This window comes from Pecten maximus, chromosome 2 (assembly GCF_902652985.1).
Source record: "Pecten maximus chromosome 2, xPecMax1.1, whole genome shotgun sequence".
Classification (NCBI taxonomy): domain Eukaryota; kingdom Metazoa; phylum Mollusca; class Bivalvia; order Pectinida; family Pectinidae; genus Pecten; species Pecten maximus.
Window position 1 is genome coordinate 44451973 of NC_047016.1, and position 21039 is coordinate 44473011.

Consider the following 21039-nt stretch of genomic DNA (forward strand, 5'->3'; position numbering starts at 1 on the left):
CCAAGTTTATACAAAGCTGAAAAATAACAACACTTTGTTGGCTCTTCTCCCTTAACATCCTCACCAATTTCCAGCTCAATGGCACCTGTGAAACTGGAGAAGAAGTTTAAAATGTGTTTTTAAAGATGGTTGCCATGGCGGCCATCTTGGATTTCAGACATACCCGAAAAATAACAACACTTAGTCAGGACCATCCCAGCATCATTTCAGGCAAGTTTCAGCTCAATCCCACAGGTGGATCTTGAGAAGAAGTTTGAAATGTGAAAAGTTTACGCACGGCGGACGGCGCATGACGACAGACGAAACATGATGACTATAGGTCATCCTGACCCTTCGGTTCAGATGACTTAAAAAGGAAGTTTTGCAACATTTTTTTTTCATTGTTAAAATTGATCAATTTGAAAATATACCTTCATGCGTGTTCAACAAATAATTAAATTAAATGAAATTAGTTTCTACTGTTATGACCTAGCTATTATACATAAGGGAGTTATCTCTCTTCCTTCTCTTTTTAAATTGGTTTAATTTAGGCAGGGTTTGTCATTATGAGGGCAGAATGTTTTAAATTATTATGCAATCGATCAGGGTAACTTGAGAATAGCCTAATATGCATTCTTGAATCTCTTTCAAAATGAAAGCGCAAAGGAGAATAAATCCTGTCACAATCAGTATTACTGAAACATTCTCATAGAGGAGTGGTTGGTCTTTTGGAGACCTTATGTCTTAAAATCAGATATAATTGCGTGTAACAAAGCAATACAAACCTGTCTAAGCTGAAGATATACAACTAGTTTAAAATGGGTCACATTCTACACAGGTCTGATTATTTGAAGCTTATAGAGAAGACATCAAAGTAAGCCTATACTATCTTGCCCCACATTTGGCACCATATGTACATATCAAAAACTCTATCTTCTCTGACATCACAAGGGATTTTTTTTGTCATTTTGGATAATGTGTCAGTAAAAGCAGGGTTAAAGACAATGAAACCTGTATTTTTTTATAAGTAGAATCAGAATGTAACTCATACTGTCAATGAAATTACCATTCTGTCCTAGTTACCGACCCCTTTCCTGTCAGAATACTTGATGACAAAGTCCAAACCAGTGTTTCTGTTACTAATTAATCATCACTATTGATCAGAACTGGAAAGCTTCCTCATATGCTCAACAACATTGTACTTTGGACTAAAATCTATTTACTACACTTGAGCTTGTACAAGAGTGATGTGTCATATTCAATATCACATACCATACTTCCTCTAATTATAGAATAATTATCCCGCCATCCTCAAAATTATCCTTTTTCAAATCCAAAACAGTATATTAGTTAATGTTGTACCCCATATTTCCAGGAATATCTTTGCCAAAACTTTAAGAATCTGGAATATCATCATTCGGGCATCAAACCTACCCTGATATCTATCTAACACACAGTAGAAATGCTACATCTGCAGTTTTTTAGGCAATATAATTATGATATTTTGTCCTGGCCAAATTCCTGTCTTTGTTAACAAATTAAACCTGTTTAATGTTAGATATGAAGTATGACCAAAATCCCTCAAAGCTCGACACCACTAGATCATTGACAAGGATTTTCTGACTAGAGGCCCATGAGCCTTTAACACTCGTCTCTAAAATCTCTAAAATGTACAGATGGCAGCCATGGTAGCCTTCTTGGATTTCAGACTGACCTGAAAAATAACACTTGAATGGTCAGAACCATCTCAGGAGCATTTGAGGCAACTTTAAGCTGAATCCCATTGGTGGCCCAGGGGCTTTAACGGTCATCTGACACTAAATTAAAAACCCTTATACTATTGTAGTATGCATTCTCTGTAGCAGTAATAGTGGCACTGTTGGCCATGGTGACCATCTTGGAATTTGGATCAACCCGAACAAGAGGCCCAGGGGCCTTAACGGTCATCTGACTCTAAATTAAAACCCTTATATTATTGTAGTATGTATTCTCTGTAGCAAGTATATAGTGGCACTGTTGGCCATGGTGGCCATCATGGATTTCTGACCGACCCAATAAATAACAACACTTGGTCTGGACCATCTAAGGAAAATTTCTGGTAAGTTAGAGCTGAATCCCACCGGTGGAATTTGAGAAGAAGTTTGAAATAGGTGTTGTTCAGGAAAACCATGATTGCGCAATCATGTTACAAAATGGCCGCCATTGCTGCTGCCATGTCAAAGTTTTTACAAGGCCGAAAAAATAACAACACTTTGTTGGCTCTGCTTCCTTAACATCCTCACCAATTTCAAGCTCAATCGCACCAGTGGAACTGGAGAAGAAGTTAAAAATGTGTTTTTCAAGATGGTTGCCATGGCGGCCATCTTGGATTTCTGACTGACCCATAAATAACAACACTTGGCCAGGATCATCTAAAGATCATTTTTGGTATGTTAGAGCTGAATCCCCCTGGTGGAATTTGAGGAGAAGTTTCAAATAGTTCAGGAAAACCATGATTGCGTAATCATGTTACAAAATGGCCACCTTTAAGCTGCCATGTCAAAGTTTTAACGATGCCGAAAAATAACAACACTTTGTTGACTATCTTTCCTTAACATCCTCACCAGTTTCCAGCTCAATTGCACCATTGAAACTGGAGAAAAAGTTTAAAATGTGTTTTTCTAGATGGTTGCCATGGCGGCCATCTTGGATTACTGACTGACCTGAAAAATAGCAACTCTTGGTCAGGACCATCTCAGGATCATTTTTGGTAAGTAAGAACTGAATCCCATCAGCGGAATTTGAGAAGAAGTTTCAAATAGGTGTAGTTCAGAAGAACCATGATTGCGCAATCATGTTACAAAATGGCCGACGTGGCTGCCATGTCAAAGTTTTTACAAAGCCAAAAAATAACAACACTTTGTTGACTCTCCCTCCTTAACATCCTCACCAACTTCCAGCTCAATCGCACCAGTGGAACTGGAGAAGAAGTTTAAAATGTGTTTTTCAAGATGGTTGCCATGGCGGCCATCTTGGATTTCTGACTGACCTGAAAAATAACAACACTTGGTCAGGACCATCTCAGGATCATTTTTGGTAAGTAAGAACTGAATCCCACTGGTGGAATTTGAGAAGAAGTTTCAAATAGGTGTTGTTCAGAAGAACCGTGATTGCGCAATCATGTTACAAAATGGCCGACATGGCTGCCATGTCAAAGTTTTTACGAAGCCGAAAAATAATAACACTTTGTTGGCTCTCCCTCCTTAACATCCTCAACAATTTCCAACTCAATGGCACCAGTGGAACTGGAGAAGAAGTTTAAAATGTGTTTTTCAAGATGGTTGCCATGGCGGCCATCTTGAATATCTGACCGACCTGAAAAATAACAACACTTGGTCGGGATCATCTCAGGATCATTTCAGGCAAGTTTCAGCTCAATAGCACTGGTGGAACTTGAGAAGAAGTTTCAAATGTGTTTTCAAAATGGCGGCTGTGGCGGCCATCTTGGATTTCAGACTGACCCGAAAAATAACAACACTTGGTTGGGACCATCCCAGCATCATTTCAGGCAAGTTTCAGCTCAATCCCACTGGTGGAACTTGAGAAGAAGTTTGAAATGTGAAAAGTTTACGCACGGCGGACGGCGAACGGCGAACGGCGGACGGCGCACGGCGCACGACGACGGACGAAACATGATGACTATAGGTCATCCTGACCCTTCGGGTCAGATGACCTAAAAATAACACTTGATCAAGACTATCTCAGGATCGTTTCTAGTAAGTTAGAGCTGAATCCCACTGGTGGAATTTGAAATAGGTGTTGTTCAGGAAAACCATGATTGCGCAATCATGTTACAAAATGGCCCGCCGTGGCTGCCATGTCAAAGTTTTTACGAGGCCGAAAAAATAACAACACTTTGTTGGCTCTCCTTCCTTATTATCCTTACTAATTTCCAGCTCAATGGCACGAGTGGAACTGGAGATGAAGTTTAAAATGTGTTTTTCAAGATGGCTGCCATGGTGGCCATCTTGGATTTCTAACCGACCTGAAAAATAACAACACTTGGTCAGGACCATCTCAAGATCATTTCTGGTAAGTAAGAACTGAATCCCACTGGTGAAATTTGAGTAGAAGTTTGAAATAGGTGTTGTTCAGAACAAGAGGCCCAATGGGCCTGTATCGCTCACCTGGTTCTACAGCAAATTTGCAGTTGATTGAGGTCATTTCTACAAATACTATGCTGATAACCAATTTATTCAATGCATATTATTGGCCTAATATCGGGTCTTGGGGACTCTTGGCTATCACAAGATCTAAAATTATTTCATCCCTGTGACCTTGAATGTAGATCAATGTCATTCATTTGAACACACTTGGTAGCCCTACACCCCAGCATGCTACAGACAGGCCCAACCTCATGTGCCTGAGCCTCTTGGTGTTTGAGAAGAGTTGTTTGAACATATTAGCCAATTCGACCCATGTGACCATGAATAAAGGTCAAGGTCATTCATTTTAACAAACTTGGTAGCCCTTCATCCCAGCATGCTACAGGTCAAATATCAAGTTACGGGCCTCTTGGTTATTGAGAAGAAGTCATTTGAAGATTATAGCCTATTTGACAAATGTGGCCTTGAATGAAGGTCAAGGTCATTTATTTGAACAAACTTTGTAGCCCTTCACCCCAGCATGCTACAGGCCCAATATCAAGTCCCTGGGCCTCTTGGTTATTGAGAAGTTGTTTGAAGTTTATAGCCTATTTGACCTATGTGACCTTGAATGAAGGTCAAGGTCATTTATTTTAACAAACTTGGTAGCCCTTCACCCCAGCATGCTTGAAGGTCAAGGTCATTTATTTAACAAACTTGGTAGCCCTTCACCCCAGCATGCTACAGGCCCAATATCAAGTCCCTGGACCTTTTGGTTATTGAGAAGAAGTCGTTTGAAGATTATAGCGTATTTGACCCCTGTGACCTTGAATGATGGTCAAAGTAATTTATTTTAACAAACTTGGTAGCCCTTCACCCCAGCATACTACAGGCCCAATATGAAGTTCCTGGGCCTCTTGGTTATTGAGAAGTTGTTTAAATGAAAAAGTTGACGCCGGACAGACGGACGGACGACAGACGCCGCACCATGGCATAAGCTCACTTGCCCTTCGGGCAGGTGAGCTAAAAATAAAGGTGTCCCTAAGGGTGGGGAAAGACCCCAGGGCCTATTTTTCCCTCATTATTTTGTTTATCTCTTGATGCCCAAGAATGCTATATATGGTTATGGGATCGGGATCGCAATGGTTTCAAAGATATAACAAACAAACTTAGTCCTTAGGGGTGGGGATAGACCCCAGGGCTTATTTTTATAACAAGATATTGTTTATCTCCGGATGCCCATCAATGCTATAAATGGTTATCGGGTGAGGATCTCAAAGGTTTCTAAAATACAAGAGGTTGTTTTTAGCAATACAGCCAAATTGCTCCCTTTTGCCCAACCCCTCAAGCCCCTTGGAGGGTCAGCCCCATCATTTGTATAAATTTGAATTCCAGCAAACTAGGGATGTTACCATCGAAATATCAATGCCATACATTGCTTAGTTCCAGAGAAAAAGTTGTTTTAAATATCAATATTGCCAAATGGACCTCTTTTGACACTGGCCCTCAGACCCCGGGGAGTCAGTCCCATCATTTGTACAATTTTTAATCTGCACACCAAAGTGATGCTACCGAGAAAATATAAGCAATATTCATTGCTCCGTTTCAGAGCAGAAGTCGCTTATATCAATCTAGCCATATTGAACACTTTTGGCCTCGCCCCTCAGGCCCCCGGGGGTCAGCCCAACTAGCTATAAGTACAATTTTAAATCCCCATTTCATCATGATGCTACCAGACAAAAATGACCATTATCAACTGCTTGGTTTCAGAAGTCACTTATACCAATAGACAAATTAACTCCTTTTGGCCCCGCCCCTCAGGCCCCCAGGGGGTTAGGTCCCCACCATTTGTACAATTTTAAATACTATCCCCATAGTGATGCTATCACGGAAATAAGAGTGATATCCATTGCTGGGTTTCAGAGAAGAAGGCGTTTATATCAAAATAGCTCAATTGACCACATTTGGCCCCACCCCTCAGGCCCCTGGGGGGTCAGCCCCATCATTTGTACTATTTTGAATCCCCACTCAATAGTGATGCTACCAGGCAAATATGAGCGATATCCATTACTCGGTTTCTGAGGAGAAGTCATTTATATCAATATAGCTAAATTGACCCTTTTTGGCCCAGCCCCTGAGGCCCCCAGGGGGTCAGCCCCATCATTTGTACAATTTTTAATCCCCACCCCATAGTGATGCTACCAAGCAAATATGAGTGATATCCATTGCTCGGTTTCAGAGAAGAAGTCGTTTATATAAATATAGCCAAATTGACCCCTTTTGGCCCCGCCCCAGAGGCCCCCAGGGGGTCAGCCCCATCATTTATACAATTTTGAGTCCCCTACCCATAGGGATGCTTCTGACCAAATTTGGTGAAATTCCAATCAGTGGTTATGAAGAAGAAGTCAAATAAGTCAAATGTTGATGGACGGACGACGGACGCCACGGTATGGCATAAGCTCACCTTGGTCCTTCGGACCAGGTAAGCTAAAAAGCAATTGTAAGCAAGCACTTTTAGGAAGAAGTATTGTATGATGTATCGGTTTGATTGGCTAAAGCAAATTCAAGTCAATGCATGGAAACTGATTTTCTATATTTATCAACAATGATCTTGACCTATGACCTTTGACACAGAAAAGCAATCGCAAGCAAGCACTTTCAATAAACAAGAGGCCCATGGGCCTTAACGGTCACCTGAGATTTGAAATATTTCAGTTAATTTAATTGACCCTTTTTGGCCCCACCCATCAGTCCCTAGCCGTTAGTCAGGGCCAACATATGCATATTATCAAACTTTCATCCCATGCTGAAAATGTTTACTAAATTAGAATGAATTCCAATAGAAATAACACAAATAAAAGTCAAAAATGTTATTTCCCAATATAAACTATAGTAAAGTTCACCCCTCTCCAGGGGCAAACTTAAGACCCCAGGGTCACGAAACTCACAATTTTGGTAAAGCACCTTCAGACCCTGCCATCTATGATGTGTATTTGATTCCATCATATCTGAGAGTAGAGAAGAAGATTTTTGAAATTTCAGTTGATTTGGCCCTTTTTAGCCCCACCCATCAACCCCTGGGGGTCAGTCAGGGCCAACATGTGCATGCCATCAAACTGTCATCCCATGCTGACAATGTTTACCAAATTAGAACGAATTCCAATAGAAATAAAAAAAAATAAAAGTCAAAAATGTGATTTCCCTATATAAACTATAGTAAAGTTTACCCCCTCCCCAGGGGCAAACATGAGACCCCTGGGTCATGAAATTTACAATTTTGGTAAAGCACCTTAAGACCCTTCCATCTATGAAGAGTGTTTGATTCAACCATAAGTGAGAGTAGAGAATAAGATTTTGAAGTTTTGGTCAATTTGACCCTTTTTAGCCACACCCCTCAGGCCCCTTGGGGGTGCACGTGGGGACCATATAATTTACAATTTTGGTTGACCTTTAGCCATAGAAGCTTCCTGCCAAATTTCAATGAATTTGGTTTAGGGGTTTTGGAGAAGAAGTCGAAAATGTAAATTGTTTACGGACGCACGACGGACGACGGACAAAAGGGGATTAGAATAGGTCACTTGAGACTTTGTCTCAGGTGACCTAAAAAGCACTTATGAAGTTTGAATTCATTCAACTTAAAGGAAACTCATGTTATTGCAAGGAAACTGCAGATTTTCTATTTATAGTATCAGTGACCATGACCGTTGACATTTCAAACTGTAAATCAATTAATTCTAAGCAAATACTTTTAAGTATGGAAGTACTGAAAAAAGTTTTAGTTAGATTGGCCAAAGCAAACTAGATTTTGCATGGAAGGTGATTTGATTTTCTTTGATATTTAGTAAGTGACCTTTACCTTTGAATTGTGATGCAGAAAAGCAATTCTAAGCAAGCTATTTCAATATGGAAACACTGTTTGAAACTTGACTTACATCAGCCCAAGGAAACTCAAGTTATTGCTTGGAAACAGATTTTCTATTTATAATAACAGTGACCTTGACTTTTCCGCTGATAAGCAATCTCAAGCAAGAATTTTCAATAAGAAAGCACTGCTGTATGAAGTTTAAGTTTGAACGGATCATGGTAGCTCAAGTTTTTGCACGGAAATAAAAGCGCTCACGGACAGACAGACAGACGGACGCACAGACAAACAACTTGATTCCAGTATAAATACCCCCCCCCCACTTCATTATTAAAACAGAGGAGATTCCATAGGGGCTGAAATTGATCATGAATGTGATAATTAAAAGATTTGTTGAGTCTACATCAGTTATAATATTAAGTTTACCTGGTGAAGCTGTTTTTTCCTTTATGGTAGGCTTCTGTGCTTGATCACCTGTGGAAGAAATAAACAGTTCATATATTGATTACTGTCAGGTTTTACCCTGAATTAGAATTCAACGATTTATATATATGGACATGAACTAATCTATAGACACCAATCTGTGATTACAATCTTCATCTGTCAAAATCAAAGATAAACCTGTCAGCCATGGCAGCCATTTTTCCCCATCCTTATCAAAATCAAACATACATACAAGAGATCCCTGAGTGATCAAAATCAAAGATGGCTGCTTGTCGACCACTTAGTAACCGATCAGGCTTAAACTAGAATAGGCATAACTAGGAACCTATGGGAACCTACATGTGAAGTTTGAAAAATATCCTTTCAGTACTATTCAAGAAATAGCAATAATAATCTTCAAATGTCAAAATCCAAGATAGCCACCCTTGGCCATTTTGTTTTTTACTTAAAATTGAATCTGCACAATTAGGGATCAACTAGAACCGAGGTGTGAAGTTTGAAGAAAATCCCTCCTACTCTTCTCAAGAAATATTTCAACTGTCAAAATTCAAAATGGCCACTTGTCGGCAATTTTGTTTTCCAATCAGACTCGAAATTTAATGTGCAACACCAGGAACCAGGGGGAACCTTATAGCTGAAGTTTGAGGAATATCCCTTCTGTACTTTTCAAGACAGTAAAGCATCTTGATAAGCTACAGAATCAAACAAAATACAATCCAATTTAAAGCGGACAAATTTTAAATACCGTCCACTAATAAAATCAAAATCAATATGAACATGATATTGACTCTGGACATTGGACTTCCCTTCCAAAGGAATACATATATTAACCCCGGAAACAAACCCTAATATTATTATATAATAAATATATAGGAAACAAAATAACTGTGAAAATTATAGTTTACTTACTTAACATCTGATTTTCACGCTTCCCAACTTCAAACTGTGCTTCACTGAAGTAGTTGTTACATGTGTGTCCATGACAACAACAGATCTTGAAGTCAGCGATTGTCTCGATCTCACTGCCACAGTACTGGTAGTCGAGACAGGTATGGGGCATCTTGTCGCCACTGATACAGCCTGTAAAAACAGTAAAACAAAGTGTTTCTCTAATAAAGGACTTTTTGGCCGACTTATATAATCTTTAATAATCTTTAATATTTCTCATCAGTCAATGAACCCTGTTTCTTATCAGGTTATGAATACCATTATACAGGTAGAGAATTCTGATTCATTATAGAATGAATGCAGTTGTAATTGTATCACTGCACTCGGCAGAGCTTTCGGTTAGACAACTAAGAATATGGCCCCTTGGTTTGGAGATCTTTTTGTCACATCCTAAAGGTCAAGGGAAGGATTCTATTATTCTACTGGGAATGAAGATGACTTGGTTATCTACAAGGAAATGGAATATTGACATGGGGTTTAAAGTCAAACTGCAATACATTATGACAAAGCCACATACTAAGTTACAAATCGATGTGGCTGCTGATCGTGAAAAAAGTCAGGAAAATTTGCAATGGACCATGCATACTCAAGCAAAAATGGAATTTTGACATGGGGTCAGACTGATCTGTAATGTAATACAAGAAAATCCACATACCAAGTAATAAATTAATGTAGCAAGCGGTAGCCGTAAAACAGGTAATGGCAAGAGAATTTCCTATGTTTTAGGCCAGGAACTCCAGCAAAAATGACATATTGATATGAGCTTCGACTCAATCTTTAATTCATTATGATAAAGCCCACCCCTAGATACAAATAGATGTGGCAAATGGTAATGACAAAGTGTAGTCATGACACCCGTTATGTATAACAGTTTTGGTAAAGCACTTTAAGACCCTTCCATCTATGATGAGTATTTGATTCTGACTATGCAATTATCAGGCCCTCCACCTCTGGGTTGGGAGTTTGAAACCCAAGTGGGGCAGTTGCCTGGTACTGGCCATAGGAAATTGTGAAGATGTCATAAGAGGACACAGGGGGTGTTCACCCCGGGGCCACAAGAATGAAACAGAAGTACAGTGGAACCTCTATAAACCGAACATGCATGGGACAAGGATATTTGTTCGGTTTACATCGGTTTCGGTTTGGAGAAGTTCAATCGAAAAATGACCGGTCGAATTCCGGATTAACTGGTCGGGACGATGCTTTGTTAGAATGTACCTGATAACAAACCGGCACGTACGTACGTAGACAATTTGGTTTGTCTGTATAATATGAATATTATGAAAGTCAATCAATGTATAGCAGATTATATAAAAAAGACAAAAGACTATAACTGTAGTTTTAAACAGTATTTTTACATGTACAAATGCACTTTACGATCGACCTACATTTTGTTACATCAATGAAGCTTCGTTGTGTGGATGGGGCCGGTACGGAATCACATCAAATAATATGAAAGTGTGTGAAGATTCTTTGTTTCAATATTAATTACAATTGATTAGTTGATACTGGTCGTATTTCCGACATCGGTATTGTCTAAAAAAGACATCACGGGCTTCATTTACGACCATGCAAAAACAACCCTCTTTGGGCCTCATTTAAATTAGATGCAAAACTCGTGATCAGGCTTCTAGCTCTACTTGCATTGAGAAGATAAACAAACTGCTGCACTTCAATGAAGTATGGCATTGTTTCATAATTGTCGTGTTGATTAAACACTAGGCCTACCGTCATAATGCCCCCTTGGGTATATTTATATATATATTGGATACCTGTACAAATCACCTACATGTATACGTAGGTCCCGAGACAATTAGGCTTCACTTGAACAAACTTGGTAGCCCTTCACCCTAGCATGCTGCAGGCCAAATATTAGGTCTCTGGGACTGTTGGTTATTGAGAAGAAGTTGTTTCAAGATTTTAGCCTTTTTGACCGCTGTGACCTTGAATGAAGGTCAAGGTCATTCATTTGAACAAACTTGGTAGCCCTTTACCCCAGCATGCTACAGACCCTAATATCGACTCCCTGGGACTCTTGGTTATTGAGAAGAAGTCGTTTAAAGATTTTAGCCTTTTTGACTCCTGTGACCTTGAATGAAGGTCAATGTTATTCATTTGAACAAACTTGGGAGCCCTTCACCCCAGCATGCTACAGGCCAAATATAAGGTCTCTGGGACTGTTGGTTATTGAGAAGAAGTCGTTTAAAGATTATAGCCTATTTGACCCATGTGACCTTGAATGAAGGTCAAGGTCATTTCATTTGAACAAACTTGGTAGCCCTTTACCCCAGCATGCTACAGACCCAATATCAACTCCCTGGGCCTCTTCGTTATTGAGAAGAAGTCGTTTACAGATTTTAGCCTTTTTTGACTCCTGTGACCTTGAATGAAGGTCAAGGTCATCCATTTTAACAAACTTGGGAGCCCTTCACCCTAGCATGCTGCAGGCCAAATATTAGGTCTCTGGAACCAACACTTTTTGACTCCTGTGACCTTGAATGAAGGTCAAGGTCATTCATTTGAACAAACTTGGTAGCCCTTCACCCCAGCATGCTACAGACCCAATATCAAGTCCCTGGATCTTTTGGCTATTTAGAAGAAGTCGTTTAATTTTTTTTTAGCATATTTGACCCCTGTGACCTTGAATGAAAGTCAAGGTCATTCATTTGAACAAACTTGGTAGCCCTTCACTCAAGCATGCTACAGACCCAATATCAACTCCCTGGGACTCTTGGTTATTGAGAAGAAGTCATTTAAAGATTTTAGCCTTTTTGACCCCTGTGACCTTGAATGAAGGTCAACGTTATTCATTTGAACAAACTTGGTAGCCCTTCACCCCAGCATGCTACAGGCCCAATATTAGGTCTCTGGGCCTTTTGGTTATTGAGAAGAAGTTGCTTGAATGGAAAAGTTGACGCCGGACGGACGGCCGGACGGACGGCCCTTCGGGCAGGTGAGCTAATAACTATCAATCCAAACATAATACACAAGATCATTCTTTGTCCTATCAATCCACATGAACCGACAAGATTCTGTCTGTAAACATAGGCAAGAGGCAAAACAGCCAGCAAAATTGCAAGATCCAATAATGACAAAGTCAAAGAACAAAACTTTAGTCTTGGTGAGTTTGGATGAAAACTGAAGATAGATTTGTCTGATGATAAGATTCAGTCTTATTATCACAAAAGTGGCATATTACTGCCATAAAAACAGGTGGATCAAATAAATTAAAAGATTTTTGGTAGGGGGTACATTTTATGCAGGAGAATAAAAAGTATCCAGGGGATGGAGAAGTTGTGAGATGTCTTTTATATGCATATGAAGGTTTTCTTTGTTGATCTTTAGTCATACTTGAAGGTTGGTAAAAAAGAAAAAACATTTTTTTGGCCCTGGGGTGGGGATTTGGTGGGGTGGGGTCAGAAACATTGTAAATGACACCCCCTTTGTTGTTGATACATGTCTTCACTATTTTAGATCGATAAAGTTAAAATTCAAGGATTTTTGATAGGGGGTACGTTATAAAAAGTATCCGGGTACTTTTTATGCAGAATATATCATGATTCATGATCCACTTAAGATTGTAGTCTTTATCAGCTAAGTAAAACCTTAAAACTTATCAAAGTAGATTTTAGTATTAGACTTAAAACAACTTCATGATCCTAAGTGGCTAGAATCCTTCAGGGACCTCTTGCTATTACATTTAATAAATTCAGCTAGCAGACAAGGCAGGAATTTATTTCTGTCATAAATGTCTGGGTATTCTCATGACAAATCCTGACCTTCTTAACCAGTTCAGAAATCTGACCATGTCTGTTACCATGGTTATGTGTACTTACTAGACTTTGTTGACAAGCTAAATAACGTTTGTGATAGGTTGAACCTCTTTGAGGACAACTGGATCGAGGCATGTTACACCTATAGATATTATTCCTTGGCTATAAATCCTGTCAGCCTCCACTAAATTACCCAGTCTAGCTTTTGATGACACAGCCAAACAATTCAATCAGCAATAGGGAAACAAAAGACATTTTACAGCAAACATTTCATGTAACTGGTTCACTGTTGCCTGCCTCCATATTGACATAGATTGTACACATAACGTTTGTTTGCTTTGGAAGTACAATCTATCAGTAATATATACGTTAAAAATTTCTTCTAGCATAAAATATTCCTGTTTTAACTCTTTCAGTACCCTTGTCCACTATAGTCGACATAAGAATGAGCTCCCTCTTCCCCACTATCGACTTTTGCCGACAGGCTTAGCTGACGTTATTACAAGAGGCCAATGAGGCCTGTATCGCTCACCTGGTTGGATTTGACCAAATGTCAAAATAATGTTTATGTTCAATTCGTTTTATTTTTCAATCTCAAACAACACTATATATGGTTATAGTGTGGGGATCCCAACTGCTTTAAAGAAATAACAAAGTCCAGACTCTCTAAGGGTCTGAAAGGCCTCAAGGATTGTTTTTACAACATGCATTCATAACTTTATGACTAGTAGCGATTTAAAGGAATTACCTTTTTTCCCCTATGGGGCCCCATCCCTTTGGCCCCTTGGGGTCAGAGTCACCATTAATGCAAAATCTGTTCCCTTTCCCCTAAGGACGTTTCTGACCAAATTGGATTAAAATCCATTCATCACTTTCTGACTTATAAGTAGAGATTCACAAGAATTACCTCTCTTTCCCCTATTAGACCCCGCCGCTCTGGCCCCTTAGGGATCAGAATGCTCATCAATGCAAATTTGTTCCCCTTCCCCAAGGATCTTTTAGACTAAATTTGGTTCAAATCCATTCATAACTTTATTACAAGTAATCTATTTCCCCTATTGGGCCCCGCCCTCTGGCCCCTTTGAGGTCAGTGTCACCATTTATGCAAATTCAGTTCCCCTTCCCCCAAGGATGTTTTTGACCAAATTAAGTTCAAATCCATTCACAACTTTGACTAGTAGCGATTTAACAGAATTGCTTCAATTTCCCCTATCGGGCCCCACCCATCTGGCCCCTTGGGGGTCAGCGGGTCAGCATCACCGTTTATGCAAAATCTGTTCCCCTTCCCCCAAGGATGTTTTTGACCAAATTAAGTTCAAATCCATTTACATCTTTATGACTAGAAGCGATTTAAAGGAATTGCCTCAATTTCCCCTATTTGGCTACTCCCCTCCATCCCCTTGGGGGTCAGAGTAACGATTTATGCAAAATCTGATGCCCTTTCCCCAAGAATGTTTCTAACCAAATTTGGTCAAAATCCAAAAAAAACTTTTTGACTAGTAGCGATTTAAAGAAATTACCTCTATTTCCCCTTTTTGGCCCCACCCATCTGGCCCCTTGGGGGTCAGAATGATCATTTATTCAAAATTTGTTCCCCTTTCCCCAAGGATGTTTCTGACCAAATTAAGTTCAAATCCATTCATAACTTTATCACTAGTAGCGATTTAAAGGAATCGCCTCAATTTCCCATATTGGGCCCTGCCCCTCTGGCCCCTTGGGGGGTCAGAGTCACCATTTATGCAAAATCTGATCCTCTTCTGCCAAGGATGTTTCTGACCAAATTTGGTCAAAATTGCTATCTGGATATTTTCAAAAATTAAAGAAAATGAGGCTGTTCAAATTTTTTTTTATAATTTTCTATAATGATTATAATTACTCATTCTTAGGAATCTATAAAAGTTTGTTTACAGAAAGTAAGTATAAATTCTAGAAATTTTTAACAACTCGTAAGCAAATTCCAGCACTTTTCACACACTGACCAAAAATTCCAGCACTTTTCCAACACTGACCCCGAATTCCAGCGCTTTTTATCACTTGTACGACCCAAGTTATTGAGAAGAAGTTGTTTAAATGGAAAAGGAAGTGAGCTCACAGTACAGCGACTGCATGGACGGACATGTGACAGATGCCACACCACAGGATAAGCTCATGTGCCTATGGGCAGGTGAGCTAATAAACTAATATGTAAGAGCATTGGCATAGCAAATAAAACATTACTTTCCATAAATGTCATAAATATAAGGGGTGTAATAGCATTACTCCAAGCTTACATCTGTAGCAGCTGTAGGCTTATATCCAGTGTAGTGAAGGCATAACATGTGAAAGTCAAGTCACATGTTATCCCAATTCTCATATGGCATATTCCTGCCATCTTACCCGTGCCTGAAACAGCTAGAAATGACAGGTTTTTTAATTCATTTGGCAGTGAACGGGGAACTGTCAACTCCATGAACACATCATCACAGACACATACTGTTTTAGTCAGAAACTGTACGACCTAGTGCGGGTACAGTTTTTCCCCGATGAAAATCAAAACTTTTATTTCACAAAAACAATTATCAATCTCCAAGGACTATACTGCCTACACTGCAGTTTTGTTTGTTTGTTTGATGCTTATGGTAAGAAAAAAAAATTGCATCATCTGCACAGACAATTTAAAATTCAAACAAAAATAATGCTCTGAACAGATTGAAATGAATCAGACTTACTTTTTTTATTATTTCAAAACTGTGTCAGTAAAGAGTTGGCCCGGTCCATTTGTTGTATAGGCTGTTATTTACTTTAAAGGATGGGAATTTACCGATGGTAACGAGTCTGCTGTACCAGGTCTACAGTTGGGAAGTTAAAGACAAAAGGTGCCAAACTTTTTGTTTAAATCTTATTCAGGGTTCAGATCTAATCCATGGTCATGTCAGAGCTGTTTTAACTCTTACCATGCGGCTAGCGGCAAATCCCGACCAGGGGAAACTTACCGTAGCTCACGACGGGCGGGATTTGCCGCCGCACAAAGCACTTTCGTTTCCAAAAAATCTCGGGAGAATTTCCAGATACGAAACTGCCATTTTGCTAGCTTTGCCTATCACATTAATTATTGAAGATGGCGGACCCATACATACATAAGTACACAAGGTTTTCTTATTAATTTTTGTCAGTTTTTGACAATTTTTTCTTTGGTTATGTGTGAACGGCTCCTTCAATTTTTGCTGAAATGGAATTAGATCATGAACAGAGAGATACACAAAATGACGCATATAATCAAGAATAGTTGAAAGATTTTACTGAGAATTACGGTCCAAAAAATATTGATCCAGACACGACCCCCTACAATATATTTTCCCAGTTTATCACAGATGAAATAATTACCATTTTAAATAGATATTATCAGCAATTAGTTGAAGCAAATGGGGGCATTAATAATCGAGACATACCCAAAATCTTCACGAGTTCGTGCATGGAAAGCCACTACACCTGGAGAAATGAGGGCGTTTCTTGGTATTGTGCTGTACATGGGGCTGGTGAGACTTCCCAATTATGAAATGTACTGGAGTACAGACACTTTAGTCTCCATCAAAGGATTTACAAATATAATGACTAGGGACAGATTCTTCAATATATCATCATATTTCATTGAGAAACTGACAAGAACATTTCACTCCTGGTAGAGAAATCAGTGTTGATGAGATCTTAGTACCATTCAAAGGCCGGACAAACCTCCTTCAGTACATTCCGTCCAAGCATCACAAATGGGGTAAAAAACTTTGGACATTGGCTGACGCCAAATCTGGTTATGTCTATAACTGGGACCTGTATAAAGGCAAACAAACAGCTCCTGCAAGGAATGGATTAAGTCATCAGGTGGTGACCAAGCTCACTGAGCCGTTGTACAATACATGACATCACCTGTACATGTATTGTGACAGTTTTTTTACGAGCCCTTCAGTATTCTACGAACTCGTAGAAAACCAAACTGGAGCTTGTGGTACTTTGCACATCAACAGGATTGGGGTTCCTGGTGATGTAAAAAAAAAGTCAAACTGAAGAAAGATGAACAGATATATTTGAAGAGGGATGGGAAGAAACTTTATCTGTGTTGGTTTGACAAAAGGCAAGTGAACTGTTTGTCCACAGTGCATAATGATACGACATAGACAAAAACTGTGAGATCAAAATTTCATGTGGGATACAGAAGGGAGTTGGATCAGCTGAAGGCTATACAGCTGTACACAATGTATATGGGCGGAGTAGATGTAGCTGAAGGGAGTTGGATCCCCTGAAGGCTATACAGCTGTACACAATGTATATGGGCGGAGTAGATGTAGCTGAAGGGAGTTGGATCCCCTGAAGGCTATACAGCTGTACACAATGTATATGGGCGGAGTAGATGTAGCTGAAGGGAGTTGGATCAGCTGAAGGCTATACAGCTGTACACAATGTATATGGGCGGAGTAGATGTAGCTGACCAACAAACTTCTTACTGTGTATTGCAACACAAAATGTTGAAATGGTGGAAAAAGTTACTCATTCAATCTCTTGGAAGTGTGTGTTTAAAATGCGAAAGTGATTTGGAAGCACCATCACCCTAAAGCTCGTTTAAAAAAGCGAGAAGTTCCGACTGGAAATAATTCATGGTTTAGTAGACAATTACCAAATTAAGGATACTAAGAGATTTGCTAGACCAGCAACAAACCCTCCAGCAAGACTGAATGCAAGGCATTTTCCATCCCTGAACATTCAGTTTACTGCCCGAGGACACTGCTCAAGTTTGCTCCAACCGCCAGGAAAACAAAAAGCACCAGACCAGATACATTTGCCCCAACTGTAACATAACACTGTGTGTGTATCCATGTTTTGAAAGATATCATAGCATGGTCAATTACAAAGTTACCTGCCATGCAGAACTGCATAAGTAAGGTAAAAAAAAAAACTGAAAATCTGAAATCTGATGAAATTTGTATTTTCTTACAAATGATTTGTATTTTTGTACAAATAAACAACAATAAACATCAAAATGAATTATGTACATAATTCTTATGATATTGACATAATTTATGCAAGATTATATCATCCTAGTAACAACAATGAATTTTTAATGAATTTTTGATAAAAAAACCCACAAATTCCTATAATATTACTCAGCGGCAGTATAGAGGGGAGATAATCCTTGCTCAGCATGATAAGAGTTAATACCCAAATTATTTTTTTTTCTTTCCATAGAGAAACAAACCAATTTTAAATTAATGATTAATGACTACATATGCTTCACATATCTCGGCATTTAATGAATATTTTTATTTAGCACCCAATTTCCATTATAGGTCCATTTTAGTTTGAGACTCAGCCCCCATTTTTGTCAGAGGTCCATTTTAGTTTGAGACTCAGCCCCCATTTTTGTCATAGGTCCATTTAAGTTTGAGACTCAGCCCCCATTTTTGTTAGAGGTCCATTTTAGTTTGAGACTCAGCCCCCATTTTTGTTAGAGGTCGTTTAGTTTGAGACTCAGCCCCCATTTTTGTTAGAGGTCCGTTTAGTTTGAGACCCAGCCCCCATTTTTGTTAGAGGTCGTTTAGTTTGAGACCCAGCCCCCATTTTTGTCAGAGGTCCTTAAGTTTGAGACTCAGCCCCCATTTTTGTTAGAGGTCCATTTTAGTTTGAGACTCAGCCCCCATTTTTGTTAGAGGTCCATTTTAGTTTGAGACTCAGCCCCCATTTTTGTTAGAGGTCGTTTAGTTTGAGACTCAGCCCCCATTTTTGTCAGAGGTCCTTAAGTTTGAGACTCAGCCCCCATTTTTGTTAGAGGTCGTTTAGTTTGAGACTCAGCCCCCATTTTTGTTAGAGGTCGTTTAGTTTGAGACTCAGCCCCCATTTTTGTTAGAGGTTGTTTAGTTTGAGACTCAGCCCCCATTTTTGTTAGAGGTCGTTTAGTTTGAGACTCAACCCCCATTTTTGTCATAGGTCCATTTTAGTTTGAGACTCGGCCCCCATTTTTGTTAGAGGTCCATTTAAGTTTGAGACCCAGCCCCCATTTTTGTTAGAGGTCCATTTTAGTTTGAGACTCAGCCCCCATTTTTGTCATAGGTCCATTTTAGTTTGAGACTCAGCCCCCATTTTTGTCATAGGTCCATTTTAGTTTGAGACTCAGCCCCCATTTTTGTTAGAGGTCCTTTAGTTTGAGACTCAGCCCCCATTTTTGACTTTTTGGGACTGTTATCCTAAAATTTCAGTAATACAATGTACATTCATATAATTTTTTTGGGAAATATTGGATATGACAAAATATTTAATTATTTTCCCTCTTTGACTGGGAACAAATCATCCCCCACAAGAAATGATCTGTCTAGTTTTTTTTCCTGATTTCTGTCATTCTGTCGGAATAATGTTGACAGCTTACAGAGGAACTAGATTGAAATGCACAGAGATGGTATTGAGCCTAGAGCATGAATACAGACCTAGCAGGCATGAGTATGAGGGAGGCAACCATCTTATATAAACATCACCACACAGAATGGCTTGTCTTTCCACAACCCTGTCATACAGTTTGCAGGAGAGGTTTTGAAATGTGTCTGACTGATAAGCTCTAGTGTGATAATATAATTTTGGTAGATCTGAAATTAATTGCTGTAATACGATGTACTTGGGATATTTTCCCTTCACAAATGTATACAAAACTATCCTTGTTGAATGGAGCTTTTATCTCGTGTTTCAACTTTTTTTAGCAAGTCTATGAAAATGTCTTTTTATCTACTAGTAGAGTAAACATGCATTATAGCTGCGACTTTTATCTACATATCACTTAAGTTTTACAGAATGATACACACAATGTGTTACCACTTGTTATACAATGGTACCAATAACAAAATGATAGATTTTCCAGCCATTACCAGATATATACATTTCAGCACTTCTCCAAACCTCAGTTATTGTACTTTATGAAAGAAGATAAACACATTTTACATTGTAAATAGTCATAGCAGTATTGTAAAGTTTTCCTCTAGATGCTATATAGATAAGGCTAAAACACAAAACAAAAGATGAAAAATGTCATTTACGCAGATCTTTTTTGTGAAACATACTTTTAGATATATAAGAAAAAATCATGTTAAAGTAATTCAATGTATTTCTAAAGTCCATTATCTGGAAAAATATTTACAGACCAATCCTCTAGAAGGACCCCCTCTTTATAGAGACCACATCAAGCTAGAAGGACCCCCTCTTTATAGAGACCACATGAGGCTAGAAGGACCACCTCTTTATAGAGACCACATCAAGCTAGACGGACCCCCTCTTTATAGAGACCACATCAAGCTAGAAGGACCCCCTCTTTATAGAGACCACATCAAGCTAGAAGGACCCCCTCTTTATAGAGACCACATCAAGCTAGAAGGACCCCCTCTTTATAGAGACCACATCAAGCTAGAAGGACCACCTCTATATAGAGACCACATCAGCCTAGAAGGACCACCTCTTTATAGAGACCACATCAAGCTAGAAGGACCATGCACCTGAACATAACAACCACATTTGATTAAACTCAATGACCTTAAGCTGTAGCTATATGGTGAGTTTTCAGAGTTGAAATTTGCTGTACAATATACTAATCTGTTTGGAACTGATAACTTCTCTATCTGTCCATCTTTATGTTTTGAAAACTACATTCTAACAATAACACGCCAAAGCTGTGAAATATGAAAAGCCTGGAAAAACCCTATCCTTCCAGTATACAAAGGACTCTTTGATTCCAAAACAGCTGGGTAGTTTTCTTATCTTGTCTTCAATCTTAAACAATATTGAACAAATATACACAAACTTCATTTCACACAACATTTTGACACAAGAGATTTTTTCTCAAAAACTGCTGCCTATAGGTAATTTTTTCCTACATAATCCTAATATTTCATGTGGCTGTCATTCT

General features: G+C 39.1%; 1 protein-coding gene across 1 annotated transcript in view; it reads right to left on the minus strand.

Moving 5' to 3' along the window:
* LOC117322207 overlaps positions 1-21039 on the minus strand; it is a 133817-nt gene that overhangs the window by 41711 nt on the left and 71067 nt on the right. Inside the window, exons 3-4 of the mRNA XM_033876982.1 lie at positions 9319-9489; positions 8392-8439 (exon numbers count right to left, since the gene is read on the minus strand). Coding sequence (XP_033732873.1) covers positions 8392-8439; positions 9319-9489 — 219 coding nt within the window. The remainder of the gene's footprint in view (positions 1-8391; positions 8440-9318; positions 9490-21039) is intronic.